We start from the raw sequence: 17,661 nt of genomic DNA, 5'->3' as shown, positions 1-17,661 counted from the left end.
CGGCTCAGGTCATGATCTCGCATCGCAGTTCGTGGGTTCGAGCCCTGCGTGGGGCTCTGGGCTGACGGCTCAGAGCCCGGAGCCTGCTTTGGATTCTGTGTCTCCCTCTCTCTCTTTCTGCCCCTCCCCTGCTTGTGCGCGTGCTCTCTCTCTCTCAAAAATAAATAAACATTAAAAAAAAAGAAAGAAAGAAAGAAAGAAAAAGGAGATCGTGATAACAGTAAAGGCTCAATCATAATGGCAGTGGTCCCGGGGCCTTTGAGGTCACAACTCCAGGAAGCAGGTACTATGAAGCTTCGGAGCAAGCCAGGCTCGGAAAGGTGGCTTTTTTTCTTGCCCCTCCCCCCTTTGTCAGAGGGGACTGCAAGGTTTAACCCGGGGAAGGAGGGATCTGTTCCAGAACCATGTCTCAGAGACAGAAGGGAAAGAGAGGTACGGAAGAGACAGCGAGCGGGGCTGAGCAGAGACAGAGCGAAAAAGGGAGCCTCTGAAAGGGGCAGAAGGAAGCAAACACGGAGATGAGAAGAGACAAAGAAGCAGACACACGAGCAGAGGGGACAGGGCAGAGCGGCGTGGCCGGGGCGAGAAACGGAGGCGGGAGCCGGGAGAAATGACACACGGAGGTCGAGCGGCTGCTGTGGAGCTTGGTGAATCTTTATTAAGCTGGGGCCTTCCAGGAGGGCGGCAGGGACGGGGCCTCCTGTAGTCGGGGTGGGGGTGGGGGGGGGGGGCAGGGGCGCGGGGGCAGGAGTGGGGCCCTCACTGTTTCTCCGCGGGCGCCGTGGTGGGGCTGGTGCCCACGGCCGCCTGCAACTTCTCCACCAGCCCGGCCCACTGGCGCTGCATGTCTTGCACCAAGGGCTCGAACCAGCTCTTGAGGCGGGCCTGGAAGGCCTCGGCCTGCTGGCGCATCTGGTCGGCCTGCTCCTCCATCTTGAGCCGCATCTCCTCCACCTGCTCGCGCACCTCGTCCAGCCGCCCGCGCAGCTGCTGGCCCAAGGCCTCGGCCCGCTCCCGCAGCGGCTGCGCGGCCACGGCGGCCACGTTGGCGTTGCGCGCGGCGCGCGCCTGCTCCACCAGCGGCCAGAAGCGCTCGCGGATGGAGCTGACGCTGCGCTCGGCGCCCTCGCGCACCCCGGCGCGGTACACGGCCAGGCGCTTGTGCAGGTCCTCGGCGTCGCGGAGCAGCCGCTTGCGCAGCTTGCGCAGGTGCGAGGCGAGGCGCCCCCGCAGCTCCTCGGCGCTCTGGCCCAGCATGGCCTGCACCTCGCTGCGGTACTGCGCCAGGCGGTTGCGCACGTCCTCCATGTCCGAGGCCAGCCGGGCCTGCGCCGCCTGCAGCTCCTTGGCCACGCGGGCCTGTGTCTCCGAGGCCATGGGGCCCAGCTGCTCCTCCAGCTCCTCCCTGTAGGCCTTCACCTCCTTCATGGTCTCCTCCATCAGCACCCTGGGGGCCGAGAGGGCGGGAGCGTGTGCGTGGGGAGGGAGGAAAACCGAGGTGGGGGGCGGGGGGGGGGGCAAGATGGGGACAGAGACACACGGGAGCGGAGATGGAGAGGGAGGCGGTGCGAGAGACTGAGCTAGCCTGACGGAGGGGCGGCCAGAGGCGGGAGGAGCCGAGAAGGACAGAGAGCCGGAGACCGCCAGGAGCCCCGAGCGGAAAGAGGAAGCAAGACGTGAGCAGAGACGCCGAAGAGTTGGCGACAGGGACACAAAGAGACCCGGACCGGGGTGGGGGGGGAGGCTTGGGGGGTCCAGAAGGAACGGCCCACCAGGAGCGTCAGGGGCACTCACGTCAGTTCCTGGGTGACCTGGGTGTTGAGCACCTCCTCCTGCACCTGGTCAGACAGCGTCTGCACCCAGCGCAGGTAATCCCGGAAGCGGCCCAGGGCCTGCTCCCAGGGCTGGCTGGCCTGCCACGGGGCCTCCGGCTCCAGCTCCCGCTCCAGCTGCGGCTCCGGCTCCACATCGGCCCGACATCCTGCGCAGAGCAAGTTCACGGGCAGTCAGGCGGCTCTGCCCCCTCCAGGCACGCGGCACCCGGTACCCAGTAGGTGCTCCACGAACGCGGGGCTGCTTTACGGGGCACTGGGAGCCGGTGGAAGGATGCCCAGTGCGTTTGACCGGCTGGCAAGCGGCCCCTGCTCCACGCGGGGCCGTGTGGTGGTGATGGGGCATAAAACTAGTCACGGCTGACACTAATCTGGTGCTTGACAAACAACGCATTAGGAGCAGTTAGAACTCCCATTTTAAGGACGGGGAAACCGAGGCCCAGAGAGAGCAAAACAGGTCCACAGAGCCAGTGGATGTGAGAGGCCTCCCCTCAAGGGGGAGACAGACCCGCAGAAGGAGGGACCCAGGGATGGAAGGAGGGCAAGGGGGGGGGGGTGGTGCACGTGAGGATGGGAGGGGAAGGAGGCGGGGAACCCTGAGCAGGCCCCGCCCCCATACCTGCCAGGAGTGCGACCAGCAGCGCCGCCCACAGAACCTTCATCTTCCAGCCTGCGATTGGTCAGTACGGGTGAGCAATGTCAATCAGCAGCCAGTGGGGACCCCTCCCACCCAGAGCCCCGCCCCACCCGTTCCGGGCCTTCCAAGTCTCGCCGTCGCCCCGCCCCGTATCTGCATCAGCCTAATCCGACCACATTTACCAAGAGGCCCCTCCATTGTCTATTTGGCTCCCTCATTGTCTCCTCCTATCTCCCCGTCCCCAGGTCGGCCTCTGCCGCCCAAATTCCATCCCTCTCTCCCGGGGTTCAAATTCCAGTCACCCTGCCCCGAGTTCCACCGAGCCCCAACTCTGCTTTGTAAGTTCCAACTTCGCATTCCTCGTCCTGCCTTCACATTCTAAGCCCCAACTTCACATCTAAACGTCATTTCCCACCTATTAGCTAATTTAATGCTCACTTGAAAGTCCTCCGATGAGCGCTCTAGCTACCTGACCGCCACCCCTGCCTCCCGCCCCGCCCTCACCCCCGCCCCTGCTCCTCCAAGTAATGGAGATCTGAGGCGGCACCGAGTAGGTGCTGAACAGATGACAGTGACAATTGGTGGGCTCCTGATATGTCTCATCTGGGTCTTCCTACAGGTCCAGCTTCCCCCCCCTTCCCCCCCACCTTCCAGCCAAGACGGAATGCCCCTGGGGCCCGCTCCTCCCCTCGATCCGTCCCCTGCTTCGGTCCTGACCCTGGCGTAGGACAGTCACCTAGCCCCCGCCCATCCCTCACAGAAGCCTTGAGCTGGTCCCTCAACTGTTTCTCACCGGCTCCTGGGAAACCTCCTCCTTTGCCTCCGCTGGGGCTGACTAGGACTCAGGGATCCCAGACTCGTCCAATTATAAGGCTCCCCCTGCCCCGCCCACTCCTCCAGGGCCAGGGCGGCTGGGCCAGCCCCCAGTCACGAGGTGGGCTGTCCCCCCCACCCCTTCACACAGCCGGCAGGGGGAAGGAGGTGGGGGTTGGAGGCTCTGTGACGCCCGGCCCCCGAGAAGCGAGGTGACATCTTACCCAGTAACTCAGGCACCCTCCTCCATTCTGGGGGGCTAGGCACGAAAGGGGAAAGAGCAGCATCTTCCCAGAGCACCCACCCCCTGTCCTTGTCTCTTTCTGCGGATGAATGAATAACATTTGGGGAGGGGGCTCGGGCGGAAATCCTGGGTCAGGGAAAAGACTGGGGGCTTGGATTCCTGGGCTCTGAGGGGAGGGGGCTGGACAGAGATGGGATGAGAGGGGTGGGGCAGGGTAATCCATCTGCCTAAGGCCTAGGCTCTTAGAGGGGAAACCCGGGTTTTAATCTTAGCTCCTTCTTTGTGATCTGGGGCACAGATGGGCACTTCTCTGAGCCCCCTTCTCCGTGTGCAGAATGAATATCCAGCCCTTCTCCCTGACGCGAACTTCGTAGATCCCAGGAGCGCCTACACCCGCTCTACTCGCTCCTGGAAGAATTTGTGCTGCCGGTTAGGACCGCAGACTCTGGAACTAAAAGGCCTGGGCTTCAACCCGCGCTCAGCTGCCAGCTGTCTGACCTTGGCCCAATGATCTAGCCTCTCTGAACATCCTACTTCTTGGTCCACAAAACCAGGGGAAATAGTTGCACCCACGCCGTCATTTGTTGATGCAACAAGCCACGGCACGCATGAAATACGGAGAGTTCCTGGTACACAGCAGGGCTCGTCGCGGTGACCCACAGCGAGCTCGGTCACCTTCCCAGCAGCCTGTTCTTGAATCCTGTTTCACAGAGAACCCCAAGCTGAGTGGACGTGGATGCAGCCACAGGGTAAAGGGGCTGGGTTTCCCTCCCGGTCCCTGGAGAGTGTGTGGAACACGGGGGTTCTAGGAGGTCGGGGGAGGCCAAAAGCCTGGTCCCAGGAAGGTGACCCCAGTGCCAGCCGGGCCCAGGCCTGTTTGCTTTGGCCTCAGAAGGCGCCGGCAGGGAACTAGTGGGTGGCTTCTCTGGGTAACGAGGGGTCATCTCTGCTCAACCGTCTCCCTCCCCAAAGCCCGTGTGTGGTGTGGCGGGTTTCAGTTCCCGTCTGGAGAGGTGTGGGGTGGGAGTTTACTGGAGACCTGGGTAATTAAACGGACACCTCACCTCCTCCCCACCTATGCTGGAGACGACTCTGCCCAGGCCAGAGCCAGACTCCGGCCTCTCTCCCGAGGCCCAGAAGCCCTTCATTCCCTCAGGCACAGCTGATTGCTTCTCAAGTCTCTCGAGGTGCTGGAATCCTGGCGTGGCTTCTGAAAGCGCTGACCTTCCGACCATCCTCTGCCCCTTTTGGAAGCCGAAGGGCCCGCGGAGTCCCAGCTTGTGCCCCAATCCCTGCACGGACACATCGTGCCTGTGGCTTCAGCTGGCAGGCACGGTCTTCTGTGGCCACTCTAGCCAGGCCAAGCCGGGGTGAGTGACCACAAGAGCGAGCCCTCCCGGGGAGGGAAGGCCTGTGATGTGCCCGCAGAAGTCACACAAGTCACGGGGAGGATGTGTGATCTCAGGCCAGGCGGGGGCTCCCTTGCCGTCCGCTGGCTTCCAGCCTCCACGGCGCCCCCTGCTGGCCACTGTAAGGTCCGTCTGGGCCGACTGGGCAAGAGGGGCTACACGGAGGAAAACAGAGGCCTCCTATTCCACTTTTTTTCATGTATATTTTTTGTTGGCTTTTTTTTTTTTTCTGTAAAATGTCCCGGTTCTTCCATAACTTATAAACATGATTTATACTGAGGGATGGGTGGGGAAGTGGGCGGGGGCAGACTGACAGGGGATGGGGAAGCTCCTCTTCTCGCTGCCCCCTCAGGGCCGGGCCCAGGGCCCTTTGGGGGACTGGGACGCCCCAACACCTCCCTGAGGTTGTCTGGCCACCTCTGCCCCTGGTGCTCAGAATCTGGCGTGCCCCTCGATTCTGGAATCCCTCCTGGGACTCCAGGCCCATGGGCACCCTGCCTCTGGTGCTCCGAATCCTGAAGCGCCCGTGGTTCTAGAACTCCCCCTCAGCTGCTGGGGTGATGGGTCCCCTCCTTTCCGCTGCCCCCCTGGCCCCCGAGGAGGGAGGGAAGGGAGGGGGAGGAGGGCTCAGGTCTCCCCTCCATGGCAGGGGGAGGGGGAGGTGGGATCTGAAGGAGGAAGGGTGGAAGGCGGGGGGGCCAGCAGGGGCTCAGCCGATGGTGAGGCCAAAGCCGCACTGGAACTTGTTCTTTCGGTGATTCAGGAAGGCCCCGAGGGCCAACGTCAGGGGCAGGGGCGGGAGCTTCTTCTCCAGCGTGGCGCCCACAATCCAGTTGCTGTCCATGGAGCCTGCAGGTAGACGGCTGGGTTGAGAGCCAACTTCCCATCCTGTCCCCAAAGAGTCGCGCTCCAGGCCACCTCAGATACCACCAGCCGGACTGCCGGCTTCTAGATCTCTGCCCACACCGTTCCCACCACCCGGAGACCTCTTCTCGAACCCCAAGTTCTCCAAGCCCAGGAACAACTGGCTTAGTCGTCCTGTCCCACGCTCCCCCCGCCACTCCGGGCAGCCCTCTGCCCCACCCCCAACCGTGAGCCTTGGGAGGACGGTGCCCGGCCACCGCTCTGTCCCCAGCACCCTGGCACAAAGGCTGGCCTCAGAGCAGGTGCTCACATCTGCTGAACGAGAGACTGAGCCCTACGCGTGTGCAAGCGCGTGGGGCCATCCCCACACCGTGCGAAGGGCCAGTCGCTCATCTCACAGGAGCGGAGGGCAGCACAGCGGGAACGCAAGCCCGGCCTCCGAGAGCAGGCTGACTGCAGAGAGAGGGGTCAAGGGGCAGGCACAGAAGGTAGGCTTCAGAGGCAAATAAACCCCTGGGCCTCGGAAAAGCCCTGCCCGGGGCTGAAGGAAGCGGCTTTGCGGGGTGGTCTTCACATCCCGCCAACCTGAGAACCACTGAGGTCCGAGGGGAAAGACTTAAGACTTAGCGTCAGGACCAGAGTCAGCCCGGGAGGAGGCTCTGGACGGGGCTGTGACCGTGCACCTGAGGGAACCTGTCCCCACTCACGTCAGAGGAGCGGGGTAGCCCCGATGCACTCCGAGTTGCCTCCCGCTTGTGAGAAAACAGAAGAGGACCAGGAGTGCCAAGCTCAGGTCTCCACCAGCTTAACAAGAGTCTCCAGGGAATTTGGAGGCCCCCTCCCCCGCCCCCTCCCCAAAGTGCCAGCACGCTGCCCTCCACCAACTCTTTTGGCCTACACACCCGCCCCGGGCCCAGTCACCTGTCACCTGTTTTCCAAGTATGGAAACTGAGGCCTGTACCTTTGAAGAGGAGGTTGGCCTTGGGCAGGTCCAGCTGGTACCCGAAGGAGACACTGGTGTCCTGCATCCTCGTGCTGGCCTCGAACTCCACGCCCACCTGCAGCTGGAGGGGCCAGGGCAACACGCAGACAGTCAGCCTCCCGGGCCGGACTCCCGGGCACGTGGGCCCCTGGCAGCCCGCGCCTGCAAAGTGCGCCCTCGCAGCCGGTCCCTGGACCAGCTCACCTGGTCGCTGGCTTTGTGGTAGTACGTCGCGTGCATGCCCGCCTGGCCCAACGTCACTGTCGCCAACCAGTTGTTCACTGTAAGACAGCAGGGTGGAGGGTGGGGCGGACCACCAAGGGGGCTTGGAAGGCAGGCCCGTCTCCTCTCTCCTCCCTCAGACCCGGGCCCCTGGCCCCCGGCCCTGACCCCTGCCCTCGGGCCCCAGGCTCACGTGTGTATTTCCCAGCTAGAGACATGACCGTGCCTTCCTCCCCGGGCCGCCGGTGGTAGACCAGCTCTCCACCCAGGGCCAGACACGGCGTGATGCTCTGCAGGTAGTGGGCCACGAGGATACCTGCGGGTGAGATGGGGGAGGGGTCACCTGGGCTTGGCGGTCAGCTTCCGCCCAGCCAAGGTGCCAGGCCGGACTCCCACCCAAGGGAGCTTTCCAGGTTCGCCCCTGCTGGAGGCGCAGGGCCTTCCCTCAGGCCTCCCGCGCCCCGTGGGACCTCATCAGGTCTGTACCGCCCCACGAGGCTGGCGTTCACCTGCCACTCTATTTACAGAGGAGACCACAGAGGCTAAGGAAGTAAGTCACTGATCCGTGGTCACAAGGTATGTGAGGGGCAGAATCTGGGCTCCTCTACCTCCCAGGCCTGCGTCCTGAACCACTATGCTGCTGGGAGAGGCAGGAGGGTAGGGCTGGTAAGAGCACACCTCTGGGGGCCAGACAGCCTGGGTTCAAATCCCAGCCCCACCACCTGCTGGCAGAGTTAATGGCGGGCCACTGGCGTCACCTCTCTGTGAATGGGACTGTCTCTCGAGGTTATGCTGTGGCCTAGAGGAGCGAATGAGGCGCAGGGTAGCGTGACCCGCGCTTGGTGATTGCTGGGACTGGCCACGGTGAGCTTTACGACTGGTTTCCTCTGCTCCCTGGCTGTAGGGACAGCCCTGAGACCCCTATTGAGCGCTGGCCAGCAGGCGACCGCCCCCTGGTGGGCGGAAATTCTCGGAGCCGGAGGACTGGAGCCTGGGAGAGTAGACAGCGCAAACCAGGTAAACAGAAGAAGCAGGGGGAGGGCCGGTGACGTAGAAAACAGGGCACGTACACGGACTACACGGACACAGTCGGAGTCGGAGACATGGAAACGGGGTCAGAAAGGGAGGGAGAGAGAGGGAACGGAAGATTCCCTGGGGGGAGAGAATGAGCAGACACAGACAGGCTGAGAGGGTGGCCCAGTGAGGAAGAGGACGGAGAAAAGGGGAAGGCCGGACGCAGAGGGACACGGGGAGAGCGGAGAGCAGAGTGAGGGGCAGGAGGCACGGAGAGGCTTCCCAGACCAAGAAAACCACTGGGTCTAGGGAGGCTGACGGTTCATGGCCACGGCTCTGGGGCTGTGTCTTCTGGGGTCCGGGGTGGGCCGAGCTGGCCCCCTTATGGGCTTTTGCGAGCCTCAGTGCGCATTCCTTCCCCCCCAGAGTAGGAGACTTGGGGCACCCATCCAGCCAGGCTTGTCCCCCCATTCAAGGAGGAGCAAACTATGGCCCAGAGGGGAAAAGTAACAGTCTGTGGTCACAGAGAGATTGGCACTTAAACTCAAGGGTCTCTGGCCTCTCGGCTCTGGCACCTACTGAGACTCGGGGCTGGGGGACCCCCAACATCCCCTCGATCTCCCTGCCCGTCCCCTGCTCTGCTGGTCCCAGTCTCACCCTCTCCAAGCAACTTCATGGGCAGCACAGAGGGACCTTGTTCACGCACACACCTAAACCTGTTCTCTACCTTGCTCAGAATTTGCCATGGCTCCCCAGTGCCCAGGAGAGCAGGCTGCAGGGCCCTGCATGGCTGAGCCCCAGCTTCAAAATCGGGCCCCTTCCTCTTCCTGTGACACAGTCAGCTACGCCCCTCTAGCAAATGAATACGTAGAGCTCACTCTTTCCTCAGGACCACGCACACGCTGTCCTTCCTGCCCGTACTGCCCCTGACGAGTCTGGCCAACTACATACTCGCACCTAAGTGTTTCCTGGAGCAGGTTACTTCTCTCCAACACACTCCCTGATCAGAGTCACGGTCACCAGAGGACCGTGGCAGTCGCCCTGTCCTGGCCTCCCTGCTTTGACCTTGGCCCACGCCTGCAGTTGGCAGGTATACGCTGAGAACTATGGTCAGAACACGGTCTCCACTGCTCGTCTCACTCCAACGGATCCTGGCTGGTTTCCATACTTCGCCCCATTCTCCCTGCTCCCCAAGCACCTTCCCTGGGCCGCTTCGTCCCGGGGCTGCCCGGCTTGCAGATCTTCACCGGCTTCACCCCTTCCCCCATCTCTGTCTCCCAAACCCGGCCTGTGCCTCCCGCTTGCATCCAGACCCAGTTCCCCTAAGGCATCCGGGCGCCCTGAGGCAGGGGCTTCACCAGAATGAGCGGTTCTCAACCAGGGGCCACTCTGCAGTGCCTGGAGTGGCCGGGAAGGGTCTTGGGAGTCCAAAACCCCATGAGAAGGAAAGAAACCGAGTTAGACCTGTGAGCAAAGAGGTGGCCTTGGCCAATGGGCAGAGCCAGGCCAACCTGGGCAAAAGTCGGGTCTCCAGTTTTGCCTCCCCAACCTGCTGGGCAGGGAGCCAGGGACAGACAGGGCAGGAAGAAGGCTTGGGCTGACTCCCCCTGCCTTTCCCCTGCTTGCCTGGGACCCACGCACACCAGGAGTCCTCGGCGAAGTCCCCCACGGGGCAGGAAGGGCAGACACCCCACAGCAGATGGGCAGGTAAGGGCAGCACCCGGAAGGAACGCAGTTCTCGGCCCCAGCCAGTCTGCTCCCCACACTCTGTGCTCCGTAGGCCTCAGAAGCAGTGCCCTCCTCACCCTCCTTTGACTAAACACCATTTTAGAGAAGCTGTTCCAGTCACTTTAGGTGAAACGGAGTGTGTATGTGTGTAGGGGGGAGTGGTAGTTACAAGCTTTCGTGGCAACCTGAACTTTTTCCGTGTTGAGTTTTTCCCAACAGTAATGAAGTCACTGTGTGATTATTTGTTTTAAAAGCAAATGTCGGGGTGCCCGGGTGGCTCAGTCGGTTAAGCATCTGACTTCGGCTCAGGTCATGACCTTAGTTTGTGAGTTCGAGCCCCACGTCAGGCTCTGCGCTGACAGCTCAGAGCCTGGAGCCTGCCTCGGATTCTGTGTCCCCAGCCCCTCTCTGCCCCTCCCCTGCTTGTGCTCTCTCAAAAATAAACATAAAAAAAAAAAAAAAATCAAAAGCAGATGTCTCCTGCACTGGGCTGGGAGCCCTGTGAGGGCAGGAAGGGGCCGTCTCAGGCACTGCTGGGTCCCGGCACCACCCTGCCTGGGGCCGGGCACATGCCGGGTTCTCAGGAGAAGGCAAAGGCTCTAGAGAACGAGTTGAGGCCACGCAGAGGGAACCAAGAAAGAACACGGGCCCTTGAGGCAGGCCACGATTCACATTCCAGCTTCTCTGTGGGATCCCTAGGCCTCACTTCCCCCACCTGTGACATGGGGGCCATGAAAACAGGGACAGCCCCTGCCGGTGGAGGGACAATGTGGAGACCCCACACAGGGAGAAGCCTCGCTGCGCAGCTGGCCCCGCACTCAGGGCTGAAGACGGGCTCCCCCGCCCCAAATCCTTCACTGAGACGCGGTCGCTGTTTTTGTGCCCTTGTGACAGGGGAGGCTCCATGCGGTTGGAGCCACCAGGGGCCTGAGGCCGAGCTGTCCGTGGAAAGTTACTCGCGTGCTCAGCGCTCATCTGGGCCAGCAGTGTTCGTGTCTCAGGGACACGAACCCCTGGGAAAAGGGAAAGACCCCTGGGAGAACTCAGGGGCGGACGGGTCACTGCTGGCCTTGGGCTCCGGGGCAGAGGGACCCGGATGGAGGCCAGTGTTGGGAGGCACGGGGGGACCATCCAGTGAGCGTGTGTGAGGGTGAGGGCGAGGGCGGGGGCGGGGGGGGGGGTACTCGGTGCCAGAGACACAGAGCATGGATTCACGAGTCTGACCCGCTGTGCGTCCTGGGGAAAGCGCTTGCCCTCTCTGGGGCTCGGGACGATGAGCAAGCTGGCAGCGCCCACCTGGCTCTCGGGGACTCAGCGAATGGCGGCAGGACGGACACACGTGCGGGAACCCGCCCCCCCCATCCTGCCAGGTGTTCAAACCCGGACCTACAGAGTCACGCCCTCACCCAGCTCCCACCCCCAACCCCCCGGCCAACCCCAGGGGCTCTGCTCTCACGGCCCGTCCAGGCCTGACCTCCGCTCACCCCTCCAACGGCTCCCGCAGCGGAGCCCCCTGTAGTCTGCTCTCCCGGGCGGGGCCCGTTAGAAGCTACACCAGCTCCTGTCCCTCTCATGCTGACAATGGCCCCTGATGCAGAGTGAAGGCTCAAGTCCTACAGAGCCTCCTGTGATTTGGCTCCTCACCCCTCACCCCTCGGGCTTCTAGCTCTCCCTCCTACCCCACCCGTTATAAAGCCTCCGGCCCCAGGGCCTTTGTGCCTGTTGCCCCCTCAGGCTCAAGACCTCCTTCCCCCCACCCCTCTCTGCCGGGTACCTCCCCTCCCGCCCTTAGTCTTTGTTCAAGTATCACTTACAGAAGGGGGCTTTCTCCGAGGACCCCATTTTCGAAGGCCCTAGTCTTTCCCAGCCCCTATCGCCTGACACGGACACCTTGTCTTTTACGCGATGCTTTGCCAGCATCTGCGTCCTCTGGAATGGAAGCTCCCAGAGGGCAGACTTAACTCTCCTTTGCTCCCTTCTCCTCAGGGCCTGGAACGTGCACGGTACACGCCCAGGCAACACGCATTATGAATGTTGAGAAATCAGACACGCAGAGCCAGAAAAAAGGGGAACCAAGGAGAGACCAGACGTACAGACACAGGTCGGTCGGTCCCTGCCCACACCAACCCGAATGGGAACTTTCCTCGGCCGCTTCTGTCTCAAGACTGCCGGCCCCCCGCCCCCACAACTGCACGGGGACTCACCCTCCCCGTTACCTATGCAGCCCAACAATCCAAACCCGTAAGCAGTCAGAGCAGCTCACGTTTCCCTGGGACCCATTTCGTGTCCCACGCCACTTGAAGTTTTTTTTCACACGGATGAACTTAAACTTAAACTTAACCAGCCTGTGGGGCAGATGAGGAAACGGAGGCCCACAGAGGTGATGGAACTCGCCTACGACCGCAGCGAAGTCAGTGGCAGAACTGGGGTTTGAACCTGCTCGCTTGCGCTCAAATGCTAGACTGCGGGAGGCTTCGAGCTCACGTCTGCCCCTGGCCATTTCCGGACGGTGGGAAAGGATGTCCAGACAAGGGACTGGACGTGCTGGGAAAGCTGGGACTGAGATCTACCCTCCAAGCCCTGCGTCTCTTACCTGAACCCACCAGGACGTCCGGGTTCCCCAGAGTGACGGCGGCCGTGAAGTCAGAACCCCGGTACTCCCCATCCACCTGCCAGTTCACGAACTTGGACTGCTGGGTCTGCAGGCGGAAGGGACGGTGTAGAGGGCAGCCTGGTGCTCGGGGTGGCCGGGGGAGCAGCCGACCGGTCTCTCACTTACCTGGATGGCCATCTTGGACCTGAGGCCAGGGCCCAGCTGGTGAATGACCTGAGCATTGAGGCTGCCGCTATTGTCCATGTCACCCACCAGCACGGGGAATGCCTGTGGCACAGAGGGCAAGGTTAGAGGTCAGAGGTCTAACACAGAAATACACGAGTGATGAGCGTAGGTGAGAAGCCTAGCGTCACAAAAACCCACACTGAAGTCCCCTCCCCCAGGAAGCCCTCCCTGACCGCCTAGGCTGAGTCAGGCTCCCCTCCCCCATTTCAGTCCTGGCTACCCTGGACTGTCTGGGGACAGTCCGAAAGGTCTGTTCCCTTTCTCGACTATGCTGCGAACCCCATGGCTGTGTCAGTCACCGCTCCGTCTCCAAAACTGCCCAGCACAGGGCTGAGCACAAAATGGGGTACGATGAAGGTTTGTCAAACACGTGAATTTATTGAATGGAAATAGTCGATATAAGCAGAGACCCGATTCAATCCCCTGGCTCCGCTGTGTCCTGCCCAGCCTCCTTCCAGGCCCCCCGTTTTGCCCCCATTCCCTTAGCCTCTGCATGGCAGCCTGAAGGGTACTTCTAAAAAAAAATTTTTTTTTCTAACATTTATTTGTTTTTGAGACAGAGAGAGACAGAGCATGAACGGGGGAGGGTCAGAGAGAGGGAGACGCAGAATCTGAAACAGGCTCCAGGCTCTGAGCTGTCAGCACAGAGCCCGACGCGGGGCTCGAACTCACGGACCGAGAGATCATGACCTGAGCCGAAGTCGGCCGCTTAACCGACTGAGCCACCCAGGCGCCCCTGAAGGGTACTTCTAAAAGCACAAATTTGACCACCTTCGTCGTTCAGATCTTTCCGTGGCTCTCCACTGCCCCCTAGAGAAAGCCCACATGCCTTGTTTGGCATTCAAAGCCCTGCACGATCTACAGCGCAGCCCTGCCCTACTCTGGGTCATCGCTGCTTGGTGACCCCGGCCCTGACCCAGCACAGGGCTGGGCAGACGACAGGGCTTCAGGATGAAGGAATGACCAGCCATGTTCCAAAGCACCTCGGAAAGCCAATCCCCACCTCCCGACATCCTCCGCTCCCTCAACAGCTCCCGCCTCCTGCGACACTGAGCCTTGGTTAGCAGACAGACACAATACATTACAGATAAGAGGAACCTCACCTCTGTGGGACTCAGCTGCTTTGTCCCCACGTACGTGACCCCGAAGTGGTAGTTGGACTCCCCGATTGTGCTGAGGGTTACCGTGTGGTTCACCTGGGAGAAGAGGGCGGGCTGTGGAGCCGAGTCTGTGGGCCAATCGCCGAAAAACCCAGCTTCAACCTGCCCCCAGCAAAGCTCCCTTCCAGGCTAGGATGGGGACGCTTGCCAGTCGGGCTTCCCCACCAGGGAGGAAAAGACACGTGGCTAAGGGCTGGGCAGGGGATGAAGACGGGGAGGTTCGGCCCCACCAGACCACGTACTCAAAGAAACAATAAGTTGGGGATGCGGCTACACACCCGGTACTTTGCCTGGATGTTAAGGGGGGGAGGGGTACCTCTGGATTCTGGGTCCCTAAACACTTCCACTGGACCCAATGAGCAGTCAGCCTGGCACTGTGTCTCTGAGAGTCTTTTCAGGTACCAAGGAGCCTAGCCCTTCAGGGGGAGCAAGGGGGTTGTATGTGTCGGCGCAGGGAGATGGCTGGGGTGACCGCTGGAGGGAAAGGGCACCAGGAGGGCTCACCTGGAAATGGTTACTCAACCCTTTGTTGACTGTGAGCTTGACACCTTCCATCTGAATGGGAAACAGCTCTGAAGAGGACAAACACTGTCACTCTCCACACACGCACACCCCCACGCAAACACATCTCACCCCTTCCTGCCCTACCATCCCCGCACTCCCTTCTCCAGGGACCCAGAAGCAGAGCACTGCACGAAGTACCCCGGCCAGGAAAGAGACCGTCTAGGCTAGTAGATGGGGCCAGGACCAGAGCCTCCGCCTGCATCCAAATCCCAAAGCAACCACCTACTGCCCATTTGACTCAAGACAAGTCGCTTTAACTCTCTCTGTCAAACTTGTCACCTATGGCATCTGTAAGCTCACCACGTGGAGACACCGCAAACATTTCGTGGGGTGACATGCCCCGAACGCCAAAACAATCCTCAAGAAGCCATCACCGCCTTTCCTATCATACTTGTTCCAAGCCAAGAGCCAGAAGCCTTGAATTCCACCCCCACCGGACCCTTGCTGACACAGTGACCTTGGGCCTCAGTTTCCTTCCCGATCACACAAGAAAGCTGGCTTGGCTGATCCCGGGGGCTCCTAAGATCCCTAAGGCTTTACTCCACTGCTCTGGCATTCCATCCTGAGGTTCCACCATTTGATCCCCTCGTTCTGTGCTCCAAGTCCAACGTTCCACCTCTCGATCCTAACGTCAACTCCTAACGCTGTTAGTTTCCAATGGTCCGTGCCAATTCCCAAGGTCCTCAGAGTGCTCTCCCTCCCCCACTCCCCCGAGATCCGGGCCCTCACACCCCTGCCGGGTCTCTCGCCCCTCACCCTTGCACTTCCGGTGGCACTCCTCGAACGTGCCCGGGTTGGGCAGGCAGCCGCAGGCCCCATCGTCCGCAGTCCCTGCGGCGCTGCCGGCCGCAGCACCGGGGGTCCTTTCCGAACCTCGACCCGCACCAGCCCCAGCGCCCAGACCGCCCCCGAGTGGCGGCAGCGTGAAGCCCGGAGGAGAGGGCGGAGGCGGCGGCAGTCCCACGAGGGCGGGCGCGGGCGGCGGCGGCGGCCCTGCGGGAGGCGAGCTAGCGGCCAAGACGTTCCCCATGGTCGCCTACAAGGGGAAAGGTCAGAGGGCGAAGGTCAGGGCCCGCGCACTCCAGGTCCAGTCCCAGCCAAACCCGCTGTGCCCCGGGCCCCGGTTCTCACTGGCGGCAGCGCCTGCACCCGGCCTGGGCTCCGCTCCCACCCCGTGCGCCACGCGCAACCGAACCCGCTGCCGCCGCCGCCGCCACCGTCGCCCCGCCCCGCCTAGCCCATTGGCTCAGCGTGCCCTGGGATCCGCCTACTAGCCCCAAGGCCTGGCCCTGCAATTGGAGTCATGGCTGGGAGTCCCACCCACCTCTTTGGGACGTCCTTTTCTATTGGTTCCCACTCACAGGCAGGTCAAGGCACACCTCCCCGCCTTTGCCATTGGCTCGCAGTGCTCACATCTATTGGCTCGCAACGCCGCGGGTTCCGGTGTTCGTCCGTCATTGGTCTGCGCTGCGCACTTTGAAACGCCCACTGACTCGTCGCCTCCGCCCCTCTCGAGAGGGCGTCCCTCTTTCGACTCCGCCCCGCGGCGAAGTTGCCATTGTAATTGGTCTGCTTTGGCCCTTGAAGCATCCTGATTGGCTCCGCGGGTACAGGAGGCCGACCCTGGTGACGTATCCGGCCTGGTACGGTCATTGGCTAACGTGCCAGGGTCGAGGGACGCGGGTAAAGGTGGGTTGCGCGGCAGAAGCTGCTAGGCAGCAAGGTCAGGCCTCTCGTCCCACCAGGCACCGCGGCGGACGGGCAGCCCCTAGGTCCAGAGTCGGCGACCAAAACCCGGAAGTGCTGACCCTTCCCACAGTGCCTCGGGAGAACTCTAACCGGTTTATGTGAACCCTGTCCTGCTGCTTCTTACCCACAATGCCCCTTACCTACTTAACGCGAGACAGTTGCGGTAGACCCACCCCTTTTGTTACCCATCATCCCTTCTGTTCCCCGCCCCCACTTGCGTCACTGCGGCTTCTATCTTTGGCCCATTCATTCCCGTCCTATTACCCAGCATGCCTCTGTCCCATTCATTTCAGCCTCATTTCTTCAACTACCTATAGCTCGTTTCTGCCTGTTCACTTCCATCATCCTAGCGCTTCTTTAATTAGCCATGATGTTTTGGGTCCATTACCCATCATGCCTGCCGGCCCTGTTTCTCTATTATTCCTCTGCCTCTGGCTCATTCATTCAGTTCTATTAACCATAATGCCCTGAGCTCCTATTGCATTATTCGTAATTTTGCCTTTGGCCTATTCTTACTTGCCGTTTATCCTTTAAACCTGAGTCCCTCAAACTGAATTACTGCCATTTCTATCTTTGTTCCGTTTATTCCTGTCCATTACCCATAGATTGTCGTTCCCTGTCATTAACCACCGTTCCCTGGACTCCTCCCCCTTTCCTTCCATTATCCACCATTATGTTTTTGGCTTACGCGTTTTTGCTATTATCCGCTCATATATATATATATATATATATTTTTTTTTTTTTAGATATCTTTGGCCCTTTTATTTTTTGCCTGTAACCCATCTTGACGTCTATCCTACTGATTCCTTCGAGCTCTAGGCACCCTCTTCATTTCCCATCATGTTCCACTCCCATCCCCTTCACATCCCGCAGAAAACACAATTTGACACCCGGTCAAAGTATAAACTCAGATTTTGTAGGAAATGCTGTATTACAAAACTGTATTATATCCCCACCCACCCCCTCCAACCCCCACCCCCTGCCAGGAGACGTTTGGGTTCCATCCCCACTGGGCAGGAGTAAAAGGACTCAGTAGTCTTCAGCGTAACAGCAAATTCTTCTCCTAAGGCTGGGACTGACAAGGCACACTGCATGAGGCTTACCTCATCCTAACCCCGGGCTGGGGCTTAATTCCCTCTAGACAGGAATTGGGGTAGTGGGGGCTCAGGGAAGGGTCTGGACCCCTGAGACTCCTGCCTGCAGGAGGGAGATGAGGAAGTTCCGCTGTGGGCTGGGGAATCCCCTCCCTCTTGCCTTTGGGGAACAGACAGGGTGGGGAGGGGGAGAGTGGGGCTCTGCTGCCTGGAGGGCTCAGGTCTGAGCAGCAGGGTGCCCCCACCAACTACCCCAGGAGAGCTATTGGGAGTTTACTTCCTGAGGACACATCAGAGGTCTGGGGTTCTTCTTTGGGGTTTTGAGGGAGTCTGGAGATGACGGGACGTGAGAGGTATGATCTAAAGTCACAGTCTTAGGAGTCCTCGGGTCAGAGGCTGTGCAGGAATGTGCTTCCCCACCCCCACCTGAGATAAGGTTGCCAGGTTTCTGTTGTCATGACTGGTTTCTCTGGGTCAGAGATCATGGATTAGAGGTCATCGTGGAGCCAC

At 60.9% G+C, this 17,661-nt stretch overlaps 2 protein-coding genes and 1 long non-coding RNA gene across 3 annotated transcripts; 1 reads left to right on the top strand and 2 right to left on the bottom strand.

Annotated features, from left to right (window-relative positions):
- Window positions 1-633: 633 nt before the first annotated feature.
- Window positions 634-3,333, bottom strand: APOE (apolipoprotein E). The gene is made up of 4 exons (XM_053905466.1): window positions 3,263-3,333; window positions 2,452-2,502; window positions 1,795-1,981; window positions 634-1,447 (listed from the first exon to the last, which is right to left on the bottom strand). Exons 2-4 carry the CDS (start codon window positions 2,492-2,494, stop codon window positions 760-762), a joined length of 918 nt encoding a protein of 305 aa, XP_053761441.1. The 5' UTR covers window positions 2,495-2,502; window positions 3,263-3,333; the 3' UTR covers window positions 634-759.
- Window positions 3,334-5,109: 1,776 nt separating this feature from the next.
- TOMM40 (translocase of outer mitochondrial membrane 40) lies at window positions 5,110-15,570 on the bottom strand. Its single transcript, XM_019426051.2, has 10 exons — window positions 15,440-15,570; window positions 15,065-15,344; window positions 14,249-14,316; window positions 13,688-13,780; window positions 12,525-12,626; window positions 12,339-12,444; window positions 7,197-7,319; window positions 6,986-7,062; window positions 6,761-6,863; window positions 5,110-5,784 (listed from the first exon to the last, which is right to left on the bottom strand). The coding sequence occupies exons 2-10, from the start codon at window positions 15,336-15,338 to the stop codon at window positions 5,645-5,647; spliced, it is 1,086 nt and encodes a 361-aa protein (XP_019281596.1). The 5' UTR covers window positions 15,339-15,344; window positions 15,440-15,570; the 3' UTR covers window positions 5,110-5,644.
- LOC109253259 (uncharacterized) lies at window positions 7,319-10,160 on the top strand. The gene is made up of 3 exons (XR_002074306.2): window positions 7,319-7,579; window positions 7,908-8,020; window positions 8,907-10,160. It is a non-coding gene; the product is annotated as an uncharacterized LOC109253259 (long non-coding RNA).
- Window positions 15,571-17,661: the final 2,091 nt, after the last annotated feature.

Source organism: Panthera pardus, unplaced genomic scaffold, assembly GCF_024362965.1.
Source record: "Panthera pardus isolate Hobbes unplaced genomic scaffold, ASM2436296v1 HiC_scaffold_18, whole genome shotgun sequence".
In the NCBI taxonomy this organism is placed as follows: domain Eukaryota; kingdom Metazoa; phylum Chordata; class Mammalia; order Carnivora; family Felidae; genus Panthera; species Panthera pardus.
Note: the sequence above shows the minus strand (reverse complement) of the source record. Positions and strands in the feature narration are given on the sequence as shown.